Source organism: Aethalodelphis obliquidens, unplaced genomic scaffold (genome assembly GCF_003676395.1).
Source record: "Aethalodelphis obliquidens isolate GAN/ISIS:26980383/991018 unplaced genomic scaffold, ASM367639v1 scaffold70, whole genome shotgun sequence".
Classification (NCBI taxonomy): Eukaryota; Metazoa; Chordata; class Mammalia; order Artiodactyla; family Delphinidae; genus Aethalodelphis; species Aethalodelphis obliquidens.
The window spans coordinates 928,180-949,661 of record NW_020838014.1 but is presented as its reverse complement, the minus strand read 5'-3'; the positions used below and the strand labels follow the sequence as shown (position 1 = coordinate 949,661).

The 21,482-nt window shown below is 38.7% G+C and overlaps 2 protein-coding genes across 11 annotated transcripts in view; one reads left to right on the top strand and one right to left on the bottom strand.

Moving 5' to 3' along the window:
* ST7L (suppression of tumorigenicity 7 like) overlaps positions 1–11,589 on the top strand; it is a 151,956-nt gene extending 140,367 nt beyond the window's left edge. For 6 of the 7 annotated variants that reach the window (XM_027091072.1, XM_027091064.1, XM_027091074.1 and 3 more), the window contains one exon: positions 11,318–11,589. In XM_027091072.1, coding sequence (XP_026946873.1) covers positions 11,318–11,533 — 216 coding nt within the window. In that variant the 3' untranslated portion in view covers positions 11,534–11,589. The remainder of the gene's footprint in view (positions 1–11,317) is intronic. The other variant, XM_027091062.1, reaches the window with a different exon arrangement.
* The window catches only part of CTTNBP2NL (CTTNBP2 N-terminal like), a 66,361-nt gene that overhangs the window by 4,528 nt on the left and 40,351 nt on the right, over positions 1–21,482 (bottom strand). For 3 of the 4 annotated variants that reach the window (XM_027091057.1, XM_027091058.1, XM_027091059.1), the window contains 2 exons: positions 4,347–4,577; positions 718–825 (listed from right to left, as the gene is read on the bottom strand). In XM_027091057.1, the coding sequence (XP_026946858.1) occupies positions 718–825; positions 4,347–4,577 (339 nt within the window). Of the gene's footprint in view, positions 1–717; positions 826–4,346; positions 4,578–5,266; positions 5,380–21,482 lie in introns of all 4 variants that reach the window. The other variant, XM_027091061.1, reaches the window with a different exon arrangement.

Genomic DNA, 21,482 nt, shown 5'->3' with positions numbered 1-21,482 from the left:
TAATAATTCTCTCTGGTCTTAAAAACAAACAAACATTAAATAGTTGCATTTGAATCGTTCTTCTTATACAAATGCCATCTGCTTTAATCATCATCCCAACCCTATTTAAGGCACAGAGTGAGAGGGAAAGGGTCGAAGGAACCCTTTTAGTCAGTGTTTTTCAAACTCTGAGACTCATTCATGGACGGCAAAACCATTTAGTAAGCCGTGATCAGAAATAAAAGAAAATGAAATAGAAGTGAAAATATCAATGTGTATTATAAGCAGTAAGGGTTATGTATAATTTCATGAGATTTTTGTTTCAGGCATATGTATATATGTGTATATATACTGGGTTGTGATGTAAAATGTATTTCTTACTAGGAGTCCTAAGTCAAAAAAAGTTGGAGAGTTCAAAGTTAGTGTTCCCCAAAGTGTGTTCTATGGAATGACAGTCCCATAGTGAATGATCTATGTTAAAAGATTTTACGAAAACATAAATTTGCTAAACACAGAATACCCTATCTTGTTCTTGAAGACTCACAGCGTGCTTCTGCATACTAAAGGGTCTAACAAATTGGAGTTAGAAACCTCTTTAACTTTAATCCAGTAATTCCCAGACTTATTTGACCACAAAGCCCCCTTTTTTTGAGCAACACCAATTTACACCCTGCAGAATAATCTTCAAGAAATGCTACTCTAGGCAAATGCTGCTCTGAGCCCCTCCACCTTAATTACCTGTTGAGTCAGCCGCTCTCTCTCCTTCTCCAGCATGTAGGTGACATCATCTCCTTCAGCTGTGTCCTGTGCATGCCTTTGCCTTTCTTCCTCAAGGTCTAGGATTACCTTTAAGGAATTAAAAAAAAAAAAATCATTTTCAAATATCAAGGAGTCACACTTAGAATACAATTAAATACTAAGTGTCTTTCTAAGCACCCAAGATCATTCCATAGATAAATAAATAAGTAAATCCCAGTCAGGGCCATCAAGGAGCACACTGTCTAGAAGGGTGAAAGATATGTAAGCTATGTGCTAGGAAACAATACAGTACATACTTATCCGAGGTAACACGAAGTGGCATGTAAATAGAAGAGAGCAACTCATTAGCTGTAGGGGCTGAGAAGGTTTCAGAGAATTAATACAAGTTTGGTGGGACTAGGGGACAGATGTAGGTGATGAAACAAGGCAGGACCACGGAAAGCTGAAAGCTGAGGCTCTCCCTTGATGTTCCAGTCACTGGAGGTACCAGAGAGTGAAGCCTAAAATTAAACATTTCAAATAGGTGACACCCTAACTGTGCCTTGCTTAATTAATGTATGCATTTCGTGTACAGTAGATAAGAGGAGAAAAGACTCTCTTGACTTTATCCTGCATAGGAAAAGGCTCAATTATTGAGATCTTAAGTGGAGATTTTTCACAAGGCTTTTTTCTTTTTTTGCGGTACGCGGGCCTCTCACTGTTGTGGCCTCTCCCATCGCAGAGCACAGGCTCCGGACGCGTAGGCTCAGCGTCCATGGCTCACGGGCCCAGCCGCTCCGCGGCATGTGGGATCCTCCTGGACCGGGGCACAAACCCGTGTCCCCTGCATCGGCAGGCGGACTCTCAACCACCGCGCCACCAGGGAAGCCCCACAAGGCTTTTAAATTAACCTGCCTACCCCATTCCACTTATCCTTGTGTCAAGGGATTAAGCCCAATTTTAAGAATACAAATTTAAAGGGACATTTCCCCACATAATCCTGCCTACAACTGCATAATATTCCAATGGCTATGGATTTCTTCGTAGCTTCTGCTCATGCTTCAGAGGTGCCTTGGCCTAGACCTCCCTAGGCCAGAGCACTGTCATCCCAATGGCCATTTCCTATTGTTTCTCCTCACTAACAACTGTTATTAAAGGAGAGAGAAAACTTTCTGGGACTCCTTTTTAAATACAAAAATGAAAACATTTTGGTGTATTTCCTACTGGTTAAAAAAAGAGAAAACTTTGGCAACTTAATAGAAAGAACAGCTTTTGGCTAAAGGTGGTAGATCATCTCCTCTCCCTCCGGAGAGCCGTCTAAAATGATAGAAGTGGGATGAAAAGAATAAAGCCCCACAAAGTCAAAAAGAGAGACTTTGGCAGACGAGAAATTTTACTGCCATTCTGAAGAAAGCAAGTGTCTGGAGGAGTGGTAACTACTTTGGTACGGGGGAGGAAGCTGCTGTGTGCTGCAGGACCCCAAGGACATATGGAAGCTGCAGGTGGTAGATACTGCACCGGGGAGGTGAGGTGTAGGAGGGAAGACAAGGGCACTGGCTCCAAGTTCGTATTTTCAGAAGAGTTATTCGTCCCCGCAATCTGATTCCTGTACACAGAATGCTCAGCCAGGCATCTACTGCCCGGGAATACACCAGATGTTTATCCTCTAAAGAAACAGAATGTGACAGGCTCCAGATCTAGTAATAACAGATATGACAGAGAATGAGGGTGAGGAAAGGGTATTATGTTTGTTTTGGGAAGATGGCAGGGGTGGAGAGAAGGGAGGTGGACACCGTGTAAGATAATGAAATCCACATCTATAATAAAAGAAAGTAAATATGTGTCTAAAATATGAATAGAAATATGGAAGTTAGCTGCCAAAATAAACAGTTAAAAGAAAAAAGAGGTTGTCTCTAATACTGAGGAGGAGAGAGAATGGGAAGGGGTGGACTAGGGAACCCTATTTTTCGTAATAAGCAGAGTAACCACATAATTGACTGTTCAAACCACTAACATGTCTGAGAGCCAAAGCGGGTATTGTTAACAACTATGCCAAGGCAACAGGCTTAAACTGGAATTCTCTCAGGCAAACTGGGACTATATGCACCCTAATTATAAGCCTCTAGTTTGATGTCTAACAAAGTCAGTGTTCTACTTTGATAAAACACTTAAGATCAGATAGGCAGCTGTTTTAAAATATTTAATAGTATCTTACACTGAAATACAGTGTTAGGGAATTCTGAATTTTTTAACTCTTCCTCTCCCCAATCACCTAGAACCATAAATTATCCCAACACTACACCTTCAATGGGCATGACAGCCAGCCAGCCCTTCAGTACAACTCAGTTACTTCATGTATGAAATAGAAAACAGGCCTGCCCATCAAACAAGGATGTTGTGAAGATTTTCTCATAATATTACGTAAAAGCCCCCAAATTTAGGCAACTACCTCAGTCTCACTGACACCTTTTAAATTGGGGCATAAATGTCTTCAGATTACTTCAGCCTAGTCCAGAGGTTAAACTTTTCTGGGTCTTGGAGAACTCTGAGAATTCAAGTAAGGATATGGGGAAAAAATTCATTTTCTACAAAATGCATAAACTTTTGGCACTCTGTATATTTTCTGGGGGTTCATGGAACATCTGAGACCCATTCGTGGTTAAGAACTCCCACTTTGGCCTTTTGTTTGGACTCTGTGAAGGGAAAGAAAAATCATGGGCAAGACCTAAGCCCTTAAGCACTTTGTCAGATGCATTTTAAGCAGATGGCTCGCTAAAGCAGGTAACCATAAAAGTAAACGAAGGTCCATCAAACTGCAGCTGCTAACCCAATTTTTTCAGAATAAAATGCTTCCTACTAAATGCACTGATGTCCCCCCTTGTTGATATAAATCTAAACCAATAGTTCTTAAAAATGCAGACTCTAGCCAAGCATTTTTTCCAGGCCAAATCTGAGCCATAAATGATAAGTCGGGGAATGAAATCACAAGCACTAGAAGAATTCCAAGGAGATGAGGTAGAGGAAAGCACAGGTTTGCCTTCCTAACACACACACACACACACACACACACACACACACTTTCCTAACAGGGTAGAACAGCTTTAAGGTAAACAACCCTAGGGACTGTTTATGGTTTCATGAGAAGTAAAATGCAGTGAAACTCAAAACTAGAAATAAATGAAATAGTCTATTGGCTTGTATGTTTATAGTCAGGTAAATTCTCTAATTCTTTCTCTCTCTCTCTCTCTGATATAGCATTCCCCAAATACCTGTTAATCTTTCTATTTATCACTTAAGTAAGCAAATAGGGAACACTCCGTTCAGCTACAAGGCTTGGTCAAGCCCCAGTTTGTTGCCAAAGTTTGGATGACGAAGAGTTGAAAAAACATACCAAGTGTTTTGGAGTGTCATATCAAGAAGAAATGCCATCTGAAATAATGCGTCTGGCACACTGCCTAAATTTAACATTTGGAATAACCTGCATTTTCTATCTCCTGGCTCTTAGGTAAGCTCAGGGGCTTTTTTACACCTGTGAGACCTCCCAGTTAAGTTACTGTGAGAGCTGGCAGCTGACGGGAAAGTGTCAGGCATTTCAGGAGTCTGCAGGCGCACGTCAGCGCTGAACCCACCTTGCGGTGCCTGCTCTCTGCGGCAGCCAGCTGCGACAGCATGCGCTCCTGCATGTTCTTGCACTGCTTCATCACCACCTTAAGAATCGAGAGCGGGTTTGTGCAGACTGGCTGCTTCTCGCCATCGTTCTTCTCCTTCAGTGTTTCAAAGTCTCTCTGGAGTGCCATTAAAGGATCACTGATGTTATATTTTCCATAGCGTTCTTCAATGAAAGTATCTCTGTGTTGGGCCTGGGAAAGAAAGGAAAATAAGCATTTTGCTTTCAAATACTGCTGAGGAGGGGATCTGCTAGTAATTAGACATCAAAGGTAGTGGTGTGAGTATGAAGTAACCTTTTGACTACAAATCAGACAGGGTCATCTAAGTATAGAAACAACATCAGACATAGCATATTAATGTCATATTAAACAACATAGCATATTAATGGGAACAAATACTTATGTAAAGCTAAGTACCAGTTAGACATTGATCTAAGTGTTTAGGTTCAGGTTATTTAAATTTTACAACCCTATAAGGTAGTGCTATCATCTCCATTTTGCAGATGAGAAAATTACTACGGAGAGGTCAAGTGACTTGTTTCAGGTTACTCATCTAGCAAGCTGTCAGAATTGGGATTTAAACCCAGGCAGCCTGGCTCTAGAGTCTGTGACCTTAAGCACCACACTTACTGCCTCAGCTTATGAATGCTTCTATTACCAACAGGTATATCTCATCTTTTCTGTGTTATGGCATTTACATTTCTAAAATACGGTAAGCATAATACCTTTAAGAGTTTATATGTTTAGAGACCTAACCAGCTGGCTGTAGATAAGTAAAGGACGCTAAAGATATTTTTACATTATAATCGAGGACTGTTTGTGATTTGTCCATATAGAACTTCGCTCAATTTTTGGCCGGTCAAGAGGGTGGAGGCACTCACCACTAGAGGTGCAGACAAAGTCCTTCTACCTGCTGCCAAATTCCACCCCCCTCTTCTAACCTCTGTTCAGCTGTCTTCCATCCTCCTTTCTGTCCCCTTCAGGGCTTGGTGAGCTTTGGGGATGAAAGGGAACTTGAGCAGGGAATGTGGGCTGGTGCTTGGAGTCTGGCCTGCGGCTTTGGGCCTGGGCGCCAAGTCAGGTCGAATGATCAGGAAGGGAGTGAAAGGAGATTCTTAGGCTTCCCTCTTATGTCTTCTAGGAAAGACTTGAAGTACTATTTCATATAAGCATCATATATTACGTGCAGGTGAACAGAGTGAAATTAACAATTACTTTACTAAACAGACATTTAATTGTTTCCTGAGACATTTTACAAAAAAAAAAATGAAGTGTTAATAGAGGGTTGTGGAAAGTTTCTCAAAAATCATAGCAAAGTACTATATAATTTAAGCTTTCAAATGAAATCTAGTTATGAAAATTACTATTATTTCTCAAGTTTTAAAAATTATTTCATCAGGAGATACCACCACCCACAAATGGGAACCCATTTGAAAAGAAAAATACACAATTCAGTGACCATGCTTAAAAAACAAAAACCCTCAAGAAAATAAAGCAAACATGGGGTTTCTCTGACATGTTTCAGTGCTGAAAATTTGATGCCTCCTTCCTCATTAAGAGACTGTCCAAGTTCAAGACTCAGGAATTAGCCTTGTGTTACAAATTTGTGTTGGTATCAGTTGGCAGATGTTCAAAGCAGAGTTAGAAGCCCTGGTGGTCTTACTTCTGGCTGGACTACAACTGTCTTAAGTGATGACATTATTGGAGTATTTGGATAACATTTGTATACTAAACATTTGAAGAGTGAAATTCATTTGTTCCTTTAAGTTACTGATAACCATCCTCCTAACCTTATTACAAGTGTGCGTGTGTGTGTGGGTGTGCACATGTGAGCATGTGGATTGAAGGGGGGAGGGATTTGAAAGACAAAATCCTATTTTTTTTTAGGTCCAAATTAAAAGGAAATTTTCAGTAAAATTTCAAAACAATCTTGTCTATTTAGGATAGAGGAAGACAAGACCAATTCCAAAATTGGCTATTTTTATTAGTGTTTTTAAGAATCATGGCAAGAATAGACAAAAAAGCTAATTTTTAGTTACATATTTAAGAGCATTAATGTCAAAGAACATGGGACTCATCAATGTTTTCTTTTCATTAAGAACATCTGTTTCTTTAAGTTCAGGTATAAAAACATGAGACTGATAACCCAGGATTCACTGAAAGTATCTATTTGTAGCTATTAATGTCCTAAGGCAAATCCTCGTTTAGAAAAACACAGACAAAGGAAGCAAGAGAAAAAAAAAAAACTCTTTAAGAAGTTGAAATTCCACTTTTCTGTCACATCTTTTATTCATGATTACTGTTTCTGTATGATTAGCTATGGAAAAGAAACAATTATTGGTACTAAAATTGGTTTAGTAGGGCAAAAAGGAAAAAGTGAACCTGAGTATTTTTATGACCTTTCCTTTTCAGAACACCATGGAGAAAGTGGGATGGGAGAGCAGAGCTGGGAGTACAATTCATGATCTTGATGATGCTAAGAAGCTGCATCTGCTAAGAAGCTCTCTCTCTCAGGTTTCAGGATATAGTTAACTAATCCTTAAAAATATAACTTTTTAAATAAAACCCACACTGTTATTATCCTGTAGAATTAATAAGCATCACAGAGTTACAAGTAATGGATGAGGAGCTTCTTTGGTGAGGCCTCAGACTTCTCTGAGAATAGTTGTTAAGCTGTCTGTTTTCTCTTGAAGTATTTCACAGTAATTCCATAATCACTTGCATAGTAATTACAAGTTATACAAAATTGGTAGCTTCACACATAAATGAAAAGAATCTGCAGAATAATCTAAAAAAGGCTCCTTGTCACAAAACAATTATTTTAAGTACAATTTAAGTAAAATAAAACAATTATTTTAAGTATAAAATAATAGTTATGGGACCCGAATATGGGAAAAGTGAATTCTGTATTTATTATACCAAACACTGGATTGGAAAATGGGAGATGGAACATAGTATTTTCCATCCAACTTAATGCTTCAGTCAGGTGAACTGTACGTATTTACACACTTAACAGCACAAATAATAACAACAATAACTAAAAATAGATGTTAAGATTTGACAAATGAAAGAAGAGCTTTAGTGGAGGTGTGCATTGGTTATCTATTCCTGCATAACAAATTACTCCCCAATTTAAATGCTTAGTAAACATTTTTTATCTCATACAGTTTCTGAGGGTCAGGAATCTGGGAGGGGCTGAGGGCTGAGCTGGGTGCTTCTGGCTCAGTGTCTCATGAGGTTGCAGTCAAGCTGCTGGCCAAGGATGCAGCCATCTGAGGGCACGACTAGGGCTGGAGGATCCATTTCCAAGCTTAGTTGTTGGGCTAGGCCTTGGTTCCTTGCACGTACTGGCTTCCAACAGAGCAAGTGATGTGAGAGAGTGAGAGACACATCCAGATGGAAGTCCCACTGTCTTGTAACCTAATCTCAGAAGTGACTTGCCATCATTTCTGGTGTATTCTAGCAATCACACAGACCAACCCTGGTAAATGTGGGTGGATGGGGGACTACTTAAGGGTGTGAATATCAGGAGGGAGGACCACTGGGGGCCATCGTGGAGGCTGGTTATCAACGTGAATGACTGGACATGCTACCACTACCGTTTATGTTTCAGGTCAAAATTTAGAGGCTAAGTACCTGTACTAAAAACTATCAAGGCTGAGTTTTAATATTTTAATGAAATTCCAGCTATTTTATAAGAACTTTAAAATGATCTGGATTTCACTTTGGGGGAGAGGAGTTCAGGAGTACAGCTAAAATCAATCAATTTCTTGCAATTTCATTATTTTTACTTCAATGACAACATATATTTTAACTGAACAGAAATTCCTACATTGTCAGAAAACACAATGATCTTTATTTCAGACAACAGTAAAGTAACTGGCTGGTTAGACAGATTCAATGATAGAAGATATTACTATAGCAGACAAAACATACTAGTCATCTATTACTCATTTATTTTTACTGTTATAGGCTGAATGAAACACACCACTACTGAAAGCTTAAAATAAAACCACATAATATCCTTGGATGTGCCATGTTTGCTCTCCAGAAATTTCAGCTTTGCTATGATAAACTACAAAAAGAAATATGAAGCAATCACCATCTCTCTATAATAAATAATTTATTTATTATAATAAATAACATACATGTATATATCATATATACATAAATAATAGTTCAATAATATATGTAGATAATAGTATACATGAATACATATATATATATATATATATATATGTATATATATATATATATTTTGACTGCATTGGATCTTTGTTGCTGTGTGCGGGCTTTCTGTAGTTGCAGCAAGCCAGGGCTACTCTTCATTGTGGTGCACGGCCTTCTCATTGCAGTGGCTTCACTTGTTGCAGAGCACAGGCTCTGGCGCCCGGGCTTCAGTAGTTGTGGTGTGTGGGCTCAGCAGTTGTGGCGCACGGGCTTAGTTGCTCCACAGCATGTGGGATCTTCCCGGACCAGGGATCGAACCTGTGTCCCCTGCATTGGCAGGCGGATTCTTAACCACTGTGCCACCAGGGAAGTCCCGATAATGGTATAAATTATATATATATTTCAATCTTAAAATAGGAAATCAATCTCTTTATTCTTTGGATGATAATCACCAACATGAAAAGTGGTTCCAAATGTAAAGGTGAAGATTATGGCCCATTTAAATGGGGGCTTATATTTAAGTACAAGGTTTTATTTTCAAGACTCAGGCTGATACTAGAACTGTATTAGAATATGCAATTTTGCCATGTATTGCCAATTCTGAAGTGATACTTATAAAAGTAAACAGCAATATAAACATTATGCCTTTAAAAATATCTGAATACTTCTATGGCAGGGATCAGAAAGACAAAAAACGTGATTCCAAAATGGTTTTTATTAATGTTACCAAAAGCATGTTAAAAGGAATCCTTTTTACACACAATTTGAATCTATTAATCTTCAAATCATTTATACTCTGGAGTCCCTAATAAACTATAAATAGCTGCCTGAACAACTGGAAATAAAGCAACCGTTCTGGATAAAGATGATAATAACATTACAAGTATAACCTTTGTTCTGGAAGTTCCTTTTTACTTGCTGAAAGAAAACCAGATTTTACTGTTTGATAATATTGATAAAAGAGGATTTAGCCTCATTGGAATTCAACTAATTTCTGGAAAATGGCACAAAATTTATCATGGGAGGGCTTCCCTGGTGGCGCAGTGGTTGAGAGTCCGCCTGCCGATGCAGGGGACACAGGTTCGTGCCCCGGTCCGGGAAGATCCCACATGCCGCGGAGCGGCTAGGCCCGTGAGCCATGGCCACTGAGCCTGCGCGTCCGGAGCCTGTGCTCTGCAACGGGAGAGGCCACAACAGTGAGAGGCCCACATACCGCAAAAAAAAAAAAAAAAATAAATATATATATATATATATATATATATATATATATATCATGGGAGCAAAAAGAGAAAATTTTCATCATTTAAAAAATATGTCTAATATATTATTGAAAACCGAGTGCTCCTTCTACTTAACCATAAATGCTGTATTCTCAGATCTGGTCTTTTCTATATGTTTATTTTATTTAATACGTTTGGGCCCTAGAGTCTAACAGAACTGGGATTATATCCTGTCACTACTATTTTCTGTATTACCTTTAGTAACAACCTTAACTTCTCTGTGCCTCAGATTCCTCATCTGTAGAATGACAGTAACAATCGACCTATAGGTTTGTTATAAAAATTAAATGAGTGATGTAAAATGCTTCCTATAGTACCTGACACAAAGTAAGTACTATAAATATGAATTATTTTTTTCAATAGCCAAATTTAGAATATAGATTTTCCTGTTTTAGAGCCAATGACTTAAACTCAACCCCACAGACTTAAGATTCTGTAAAATTGGATCAGGCTAGTAAATCTCCATTAAAAGCAAAACGAAATTCACCAATCCCAGATAACTCAGAAGTAACACATCACTAAAAAGGTATCAGGAACCTGGATAACCAATAACATTCTATTTACTTAGCAATCAATCCTGAACTGGCATGTGACATATTATATAATGTGGTCAATTGATATTTATCTCTTGCATTGTTATTAAACACTTCTCACTCTTCTGTCTTTTCTTTCAACCTACTTAGATTGCAAGTGATCTGAAGGAAAAAGCACTTAATACATCTTTCTTCTTCCTACATCCTATATTTTGCCTTAAGCCCAAGACATGTAACATATTTTCCAGCCTCTTTCCTGATGTCTTAGCCTCTCCTTACTCTCATCATTTTAGTGAGGTCAATATTTTATTTTGCTGTTAGTGAAATCTAGGATTTACTTAGTATAATCACTTAAGGTAATATCGATATATATATTTAGCAAACTGACTTTGAAGCAGATGAGTTTCAAAGATTCCCCTTGTATTTTTAATAAAACGTTCATCATCCTGGTAAAAAAAAAAAAAAAAGATTCCCCTTGGGGTCAGTTTGCAACCACAGATATTTATAAAAGCAATTATTTACAAAAGTTCAGAGGATCACGTTACCATATTATTTGACTACAGTGTAATAAATTCTTCTGAAGACTAAAAATGGTAAGTTTAGTACAAATAGCTACAAGTGTAGTACTTCTAGCTAGCAGACTGCTTATTGATAGAATAAGAATATGGGTAAACAGAACAATGTAGCTGCTTCAGAAACATTCAGATTTGAGAGAGTCCTGAGAAAACTCCTAATGAAACTGAAATAGGTGTGCTGAGTTTTTTTGTCTTTGTTCTATTATTTTAGTCTATGTATGTGATTGAAACAAGTTACATATACATTTTGGACTGGGTCTAAATAAAAAACTTTTTGAGGTGGGGAAGAAAATGTGTAAGGGATTCAATAAGACCTGAACAAATTAATGCTCTGAATATAATAATTTGAAAGTATAATTTTTTTTTTTTTTGAGAAAGAGCACGCTTTATTGGGAAGAGAGCATTGCACGCGACCAACATATGAAGAGAGCTGGATGGGCGTCCTACACATCATGCTCAAAAGGTACTCAGGATGCTGTGCTAATGAAGATCAGCTGGAACATGGACTCCTGGGAAACTTCCCCAACCTCACACCTCTGAGGGATCACACACTTCCAACCTTTTCCTGGAAGGCCACTGTGGTCCACTAGAGATAGAGTCCCTCAGGGGTGCCTTGTTGTTTTTTATAAAGAACATTTTCTTTAAACTTTTTGAAGTCTTCATTTGTTACTTTTATCCTACATTCTCTCAAGGCCATCAGACCAGCTTCCATACAGATTGCCTTGATGTTGGCATCAGAGAGGTCATCTTTAGCCATGATCAAGTCATCCAGGGTTAGTGTCATCCTGCTCGTGTGGATGTGAAAGATGCGCTTCTTCGTCTTTTCATCCGGCAAGGGGAACTCTATCTTCCTGTCAATGTGGCCTGGTCTGTAAGTGCTGGGTCCAAAGTCTCTATTTGGTTTGTGGCCATGATAACTTTCATGTCTCCCCTTGAATCAAACCCATCCAACTGGTTCAACAGCTCCAACATTGTTCGCTGAATTTCTCTCTCACCACCAGAATTTGAGTCATACCTTTCTGACCCAATAGCATCAATTTCATCAATAAACACAATGGATGGTGCATGTTCTTCAGCAACTCAAAGCAGTTCCCGAACAAGATTGGGCCCATTGCCTAGATAACTTCTAAATAAGTTCAGAGCCAACCACTCTCAAGAAAGTAGCCGAGTTTTGGTTTGCTACTGCTTTGGCTAGGAAGGTTTTACCTGTGCTGGGTGGACCACACAGAATGACCCCCTTAGGAGGCTTTACACCCATCTCTTCATAATATTTAGGATGAGTGAGTGGAAGTTCCACAGATTCCTTAATTTCCTGGATTTGGCTGTCCAATGCTCCAATATCAGCATAGGTCTCCTGGGGGGCCTTTTCCACCTTCATCACTGTGATCAAGGGATCTGTGTCATCCATCAGCACCCCTATCACAGCATGCACCTGTGGCTGAGCAGGACCGAGCAGCCCGGTTCCAGCAGATCCTTGTCTACAAATGAAAGAATGCTACATAGTGTTCTGAGCCCACAGACGTAGACACGATGGCATGATTGTCATCAATGACCTCTTCCAAGATTCCTACCGACATTGGGGTGCCCCTGAGATCACCCACCTTTGATCTTTCCTCCTCTTGCTTTTCTTCTAAAGGCCTCATTTGTTCCTGATTTCTAATGAATTCTTCCTCCATGAGAAGGCAGTCTTCAATTCTCTCTAACTTCAATATTAACCAGCACTGAGTGTGAGATGTCACCAGGGGCAGTATGCTGGCAGCATCTGGTCCCTTTGTTCTCTTCTTCTTTTGCCCCACTCTAGCTGGTATAGGAGATTCATAATTCTTTTTCTTATCCTTGTCATCCTTCTTTCCACCTCCAGGACCATGACCACCACTCTTTGACGCATCTTGCTTCGGCCACTCGAGCCGCTGCTGCCAGAAGTCGAAAGTATAATTTTTAATGCTGCATTAGATCTTAATCTCTTTTATTCAGGGGACCATACATCTCTTAAAATATAATGAGAGGGAGGACTGTCAAGATGGTGGAGGAGTAAGACGTGGAGATCAACTTGCTCCCCACAAATACATCAAAAATACATCTACATGTGGAACAACCCCTATGGAACACCTACTGAACCCTGGCAGAAGACCTCAGACTTCCCAAAAGTCAAGAAACTCCCCATGTACCTGGCTGTGTGGCTGACAAGGTCTTGGTGCTCTGGCCAGGTGTCAGGCCTGAGCCTCTGAGTGGGAGAGCCAAGTTCAGGGCACTGGACCACCAGAGACCTCCTGGCCCCATGTAATATCAATCAGTGAAGGCTCTCCCAGAGATCTCCATCTCAACGCTAAAACCCAGCTCCACTCGACGACCAGTAAGCTCCAGTGCTGGACACCCCATGCCAAACAAATAGCAAGACAGGAACACAACCCCACCCATTAGCAGAGAGGCTACCTAAAATCATACTAAATCCACAGACACCCCAAAACACACCACCAGATGCAGTCCTGCTCACCAGAAAGAAAAGATCCAGCCTCATCCACCAGAACACAGGCACCAGTCCCCTCCATCAGGAAGCATACGCAACCCACTGAACCAACCTTACCCACTGGGGGGCAGACACCAAAAACAACGGGAAATATGAACCTGCAGCATGTGAAAAGGAGACCCCCAAAGGTAAGTTAATCAAAATGAGAAGACAGAGAAATATGCAGCAGATGAAGGAGCAAGGTAAAAACCCACCAGACCAAACAAATGAAGAGGAAATAGGCAGTCTACCTGAAAAAGAATTCAGAGTAATGACAGTAAAGATGATCCAAAATCTTGGAAATAGAATGGAGAAAATATAAGAAACGTTTAACAAGAACCTAGAACTAAAGAGCAAACAAAGAATGATGCAAAACACAATAAATGAAATTAAAAATTCTCTAGGAGGAATCAATAGCAGAATAACTAAGGCAGAAGAACGGATAAGTGACCTGGAAGATAAAATAATGGAAAAAACTACCACAGAGCAGAATAAAAAAAAATAATGATAAGAATTAAGGACAGTCTCAGACAGCTCTGGGACAACATTAAATGCAGGAACATTTGAATTATAGGGGTCCCAGAAGAAGAAGAGAAAAAGAAAGGGACTGAGAAAATATTTGAAGAGATTATAGTTGAAAACTTCCCTAACATGGGGAAGGAAATAGTCAAGTCCAGGAAGCACAGAGAGTCCCATACAGGATAAATCCAAGGAGAAACACGCCAAGACACACACTATCAAAAAATAAATACAAAGTAAAAATACTAAAAGGAGCAAGGGAAAAGCAACAAATAACATACAAGGGAATCCCCATAAGGTTAACAGCTGATCTTTCAGCAGAAATTCTGCAAGCCAGAAGGGAGTGGCAGGACATATTTAAAGGGATGAAAGGGAAAAAACTACAACCAAGACTACTCTACCCAGCAAGGATCTCAATCAGATTCAACAGAGAAACTAAAACCTTTACAGACAAGCAAAAGCTAAGAGAATTCAGCACCACCAAACCAGCTTTACAACAAATGCTAAAGGAACTTCTCTAGGCAGGAAACAGAAGAGAAGTAAAAGACCTACAATAACAAATCCAAAACAAGAAAATGGTAATGGGAACATACACAGCAATCACTACCTTAAATGTAAATGGATTAAATGCTCCAACCAGAAGACAAAGACTGGCTGAATGGATACAAAAACAAGACCCGTATATATGCCATCTACAAGAGATCCACTTCAGACCTAGGGACACATACAGACTGAAAGTGAGGAGATGAAGAACATATTCCATGCAATGGAAATCAAAAGAAAGCTGGAGTAGCAATTCTCACATCAGACAAAATAGACTTTAAAATAAAGACTATTACAAGAGACAAAGAAGGACACTACATAATGATCAAGGGATCAATCCAAGAAGAAAATATAACAATTGTAAATAATTATGCGCCCAACATAGGAAGTACCTCAACACATAAGGCAAATGCTAACAGCCATAAATGGGGAAATTGACAGTAACACAATCATAGCAGGGGACTTTAACACCCCACTTTCACCAATGGACAGATCATCCAAAATGAAAATAAATAAGGAAACACAAGTTTTAAATGATACATTAAACAAGATGAACTTAATTGATATTTATAGGACATTCCATCCAAAACCAACAGAATACACTTTGTTCTCAAGTGCTCATGGAACATTCTACAAGATAGATCATATCTTGGGTCACAAATCAAGCCTTGGTAAATTTAAGAAAATTGAAATCATATCAAGTATCTTTTCCGACCACTATGTTATGAGACTAGATATCAATTACAGGAAAAAATCTGTAAAAAATACAAACGCATGGAGGCTAAACAATACGCTACTAAATAATCAAGAGACCACTGAAGAAATCAAAGAGGAAATTAAAAAACACCTAGAAACAAATGACAATGAAAACACGACTACCCAAAACCAATGGGATACAGCAAAAGCAGTATTAAGACAGAAGTTTATAGCAATACAATCCTACCTCAAGAAACAAGAAACACCTCAAATCAACAACCTAACCTTACACCTAAAGCAATTAGAGAAAGAAGAACAAAAAAACCCCAAAGTTAGCAGAAGGAAAGAAATCATAAAGATCAGATCAGAAATAAATGAAAAAGAAATGAAGGAAATGACAGCAAAGATCAATAAAACTAAAGACTGGTTCTTTGAGAAGATAAACAAAATAGATAAACCATTAGCCAGACTCATCTAGAAAAAAAGGGAGAAGACTCAAATCAACAGAAGTAGAAATGAAAAAGGAGAAGTAACAACTGACAGAGAAGAAATACAAGGATCATGAGAGATTACTACAAGCAGGTATATGCCAATAAAATGGACAACCTGGAAGAAATGGACAAATACTTAGAAAAGCACAACCTTCCAAGACTGAACCAGGAAAAAAAAAAGAAAATATAAACAGACCAATCACAAGCACTGAAATTGAAACTGTGATTAAAAATCTTCCAACAAACAAAAGCCCAGGACCAGATGGCTTCACAGGCGAATTCTATCAAACACTTAGAGAAGAGCTAACACCTATCCTCCTCAAACTCTTCCAAAATATAGCAGAGGGAGGAACACTCCCAAACTCATTCTATGAGGCCACCATCACCCTGATACCAAAACCAGACAAAGATGTCACAAAGAAAGAAAACTACAGGCCAATATCACTGATGAACATAGATGCAAAAATCCTCAACAAAATACTAGCAAACACAATCCAGCAGCACATTAAAAGGATCATACACCATGATCAAGTGGGTTTTATCTCAGGAATGCAAGGATTCTTCAATATACGCAAATCAATCAATGTGATACACCATATTAAAAAATTGAAGGAGAAAAACCATATGATCATCTCAATGGATGCAGAAAAAGCTTTAGACAAAATTCAACCTGCATTTATGATAAAAACTCTCCAGAAAGTAGGCACAGAGGGAACTTAACTCAACATAATAAAGGCCATGTATGACAAACCCACAGCCAACATCATTCTCAATGGTGAGAAACTGAAACCATTTCCACTAAGATCAGGAACAAGACAAGGTTGCCCACTCTCACCACTATTATTCAACATAGTTTTGGAAGTTTTAGCCACAGCAATCAGAGATTAAAAAGAAATATAAGGAATCCAAATTGGAAAGGAAGTAAAACTGTCACTGTTTGCAGATGACATGATACTATACATACAGAATCCTGAAGATGCTACTAGAAAACTACTAGAGCTAATCAATGAATTTGGTAAAGTAGCAGGATACAAGATTAATGCACAAATATCTCTTGCATTCGTATACACTAATGATGAAAAATCTGGAAGAGAAATTAAGGAAACACTCCCATTTACCACTGCAACAAAAAGAATAAAATACCTAGGAATATACCTACCTAGGTTTGTAGGAGACAAAAGACCTACATCCAGAAAACTGTAAGACACTGATGAAAGAAATTAAAGATGACACAAACAGATGGAGAGACATACCATGGTCTTGGATTGGAAGATTTAACATTGTGAAAATGACTATACTACCCAAAGCAATCTACAGATTCAGTGCAATCCCTATCAAACCACCAATGGCATTTTTCACAGAACTAGAACCAAAAATTTCACAATTTGTATGGAAACACAAAAGACCCCGAATAGCCAAAGCAATCTTGAGAACGAAAAACAGAGCTGAAGGAATCTGGCTCCTTGCTTTCAGACTATACTACAAAGCTACAGTAATCAAGACAGTGCGGTATTGGCACAAAAACAGAAATATAGATCAATGGAACAGGATAGAAAGCCCAGAGATAAACCCACGCACATATGGTCACCTTATCTTTGATAAAGGAGGCAAGAATATACAGTGGAGAAAAGAGAGCCTCTTCAATAAGTGGTGTTGGGAAAACTGGACAGCTATATGTAAAAGAATGAAATTAGAACACTCCCTAACACCATACACAAAAATAAACTCAAAATGGATTAAAGACCTAAATGTAAGGCCAGACACTATAAATCTCTTAGAGGAAAACAAAGGCAGAACACTCTATGACATAAATCACAGCAAGATCCTTTTTGACCCACCTCCTAGATAAATGGAAATAAAAACAAAAATAAACAAATGGGACCTAATGAAACTTCAAAGCTTTTGCACAGCAAAGGAAACCATAGCCAAGATGAAAAGACAACCCTCAGAATGGGAGAAAACATTTGCAAATGAAGCAACTGACAAAGGATTAATCTCCAAAATTTACAGCAGCTCTTGCAGCTCAATATCAAAAAAATAAACAATCCAATCCAATCCACAAATGGGCAGAAGACCGAAACAGATATTTCTCCAAAGAAGATATACAGATTGCCAACAAACACATGAAAGGATGCTCAACATCACTATTCATTAGAGAAATGCAAGTCAAAACTACAATGAGGTATCACTTCACACTAGTCAGAATGGCCACCATCCAAAAATCTATGCTGGAGAGGGTGTGGAGAAAAAGGAACCCTCTTGCACTGTTGGTGAGAATGTAAACTGATACAGCCACTATGGAGAACAGTACGGAGGTTCCTTAAAAAACTAAAAATAGAACTACCATACGACCCAGCAATCCCACTACTGGGCATATACCCTGAGAAAACCATAATTCAAAGAGTCATGTACCACAATGTTCACTGCAGCTCTATTTACAATAGCCAGGACATGGAAGCAACCTAACTGTCCACTGAAAGATGAATGGATGGAGAAGATGTGGCGCATATATACAATGGAATATTACTCAGCCATAAAGAGAAATGAAACTGAGTTATCTGTAATGAGGTGGATGGACCTAGAGTTTGTCATACAGAGTGAAGTCAGAGAGAGAAAAACAAATACCATATGGTAACACATATATATGGAATCTAAAAAAAAAAGAAAAAGGTTCTGAAGAACCTAGGGGCAGGACAGGAATAAAGACACAGATGTGGACAATGGACTTGACGACACAGAGAGGGGGAAGGGTATGCTGAGACGAAGTGAGAGAGTGGTACTGACATATATACACTACCAAATGTAAAACAGATAGCTACTGGGAAGCAGCTGCATAGCACAGGGAGATCAGCTAGGTGCTTTGTGACCACCTAGAGGGGTGGGATAGGGAGGGTGGGAGGGTGATACAAGAGGGAGGGGACATGGGGACATATGTATACATATAGCTGATTCACTTTGTTATACAGCAGCAACTAACACAACAATGTAAAGCAATTATACTCCAGTAAAGATGTTAAAAAAATGACAGTTGTCACCTACTTCATACCATACACAAAAAGAAGGATGGATCACAGACCTAAAAATATATATGAATGGCCGAAAAGTACATGAAAAAGTGATCACTCATTAGTGATCAGGGAGATGTAAATTAAAACAACAATAAGATAGTACTATACGGCCATTAAAAAGGCTAAAATTTAAGACTGACAACATCAAATGTTATAAGGGATATGGAGTAACTAGAATGCTCACATTGCTGGTGGAAGTATAAACGGTAGAACTATTTTGGAAATTAATCTCGAAATTTCTCATAAAGTTAGAAAATGCCTACCTGCTATTCCACTTCTAAGTATTTGTCTAAAAGAAATGAAAACATATATCCACAAAGACTTTTACACAATTATCCAGAGTAGCTTTATTCATAATGGCCCCATACTGGAAACAATCAAGTATCAGTCACTAGAAGAACAGGTAAGTAAAATGTGACAAATTCATGAAACGGAATACTATTCAGCAATAAAAAGGGACAAATTACTGATACATACAATGACACTGATGAAACTGAAAATCATTATATCGAACAAAAAAGTGCCAAACATAAAAATGTATTCTCTGTGACTCTGTTCTAATGGGCAAAACTAATCTATGGTGAAGAAAATCAGAACAGTGGTTACATCTGGATATAGGGGGGCACAAATGACCAGGGAGGGGCATAAGATAACTTTTTGGTGTGATGAGAATGTTTATGTCTTGATAGGAGTGTAGGTGAAATGGAGTGGCATGTGTCAAAACTTATTGAACTGAACACTTAAGATCTGTGCATTTCACTATATCTAAAATATATCTCTAGTTTAAAAACATAGGGGCTTCCCTGGTGGCACAGTGGTTGAGAGTCCGCCTGCTGATGCAGGGGACACGGGTTCATGCCCCGGTCCGGGAAGATCCCACATGCCGCAGAGCGGCTGGGCCCGTGAGCAATGGCCACTGAGCCTGCGCGTCCGGAGCCTGTGCTCCGCAACAGGAGAGGCCACAACAGTGAGAGGCCCGCGTACCACACACACAAAAAAAAAAACAAAAAAAAAACCACATAAATATATATAGTGAGAGTTAAAGGAAAATTGAGTTATATGTAACATATGCTTTATATATTGTGTTTCAAAAAGATGGGAAGTTCAAACCAAAGTAATTTTAATAGTAATAACAACAGGAGAAGCAACAAGGGAGGTGCTCACACTCGAGTGCTCATTACCTACTGAGCAGTGTGCTCAGTGCTTTACATAGCTCATCTCATCCTAGCAGCATTCCTCTGCAGGTAGACAGCACTGTATCTCCATTTTACAGAAGAAACTGAACATTAACATGTGACTTTCCCAAGGTCAGAAAGCCAGTTAAGAAGTGGAGAAGAACAGTAAATGGTATACAGTAAGTACTGAATATGTTAACTGAATGAGTAATACCCATAAACAGATATTCCCCAGGACTTCATAGCAATGAATTTCAATTTAGTAGGTCTCGATCAGTAGCTTAAAAATGAAATAGAACAGAATTGAAAACATTGTAGAGCACTGAATGCTGTGAGTACTATTTCAAGAAAATTTTCTTCTGGCATAAGAATATAGGTGTGTGTATATCTGTGTGTGTATGTGCACATGTTGGTGTGTCCCTTGGGTCACAATGCAAAGTCTATGTTTTACTATGTGTCCCTGCCAAAAACGTCTGAAAAACAGTAGAATAGAATGAAGAACCTAAGAAGAATGACTCCTGAATCTATAATTTTAAACAGTTTAAGCTGTAATAAACATGTGAATTCTAATAGAAGTAATAAGGAATCAGGATTAGTATTTTAAACTAATGAATGTTATAAAAGTCTACAGACCAGGAGAAGTTTGGCCTAACATCAAATATACAAAATGTAAAAAAAAAAAAGTCTGTGTTACCAGGGTTAGACAATCAAAAATAGCACTGCAGAAGCCTGAGAAGATTTTCTGGATGTATGGCTGATTCACAGGGGCACATGCTTTGAATGCTTATATGGAATACTTAATGTTTGCTGGGTACTATATATACTAAGTGATGTGGGTAATATTAGGGGGATATAGATTTGACTAAACTGCTGCTCTCAAGGAGCCTAAAATTTGCCAGGCAAGTTTAAGGCCTAAGAGCAGAAAAAAAAACAAGCTGCTTCTGTGTATTTAAATGTATTCTAAACAATACCATTAATGTTTAGAGGAACACCAAGTACAATCTGTTTGATCAGAACTTTCTAAGACTCAGCCCTTACACTCATAAGGAATAGGAAGGAAAAGGCCAACCCTGGAAGTGGGTGGGTTCTGGCAGATAAATGGGACTATTAGCAATTTAATGAATCACAGGAAACACCATGAGGTTGAGGGGGCACAATCCAAAAACTGTCTCTGAAGTGTTACAGAAGGAGACCCAGACCGCACACTGTAACTCTGTGATACTTTAAGTGACTATGAACTTGAAAATCATCTTTATTAGAGATGTGCTCTGGCTCTTTTACTCACTATGTATTAACAGACAGTGTAGAAACTAACTTCAGTGTTAAAATAGTAAAAAAGAGCTTACTAAATAAGATGAGAAAGGGTGTCTTCCTCTAGTTAGGGGATTCTGAGGAGGGAGGATCTGAAGCTGTATAATTGTGGGATATAGGTCTTAACTCTAAAAATTTGTTTGAAGCAAGATTCTTAAATTACAAACACAGACTGATACTACAAGGAAGCACGGCAAGAAACAAGCTGCTTAAATGTAAGGCCTTGGGAA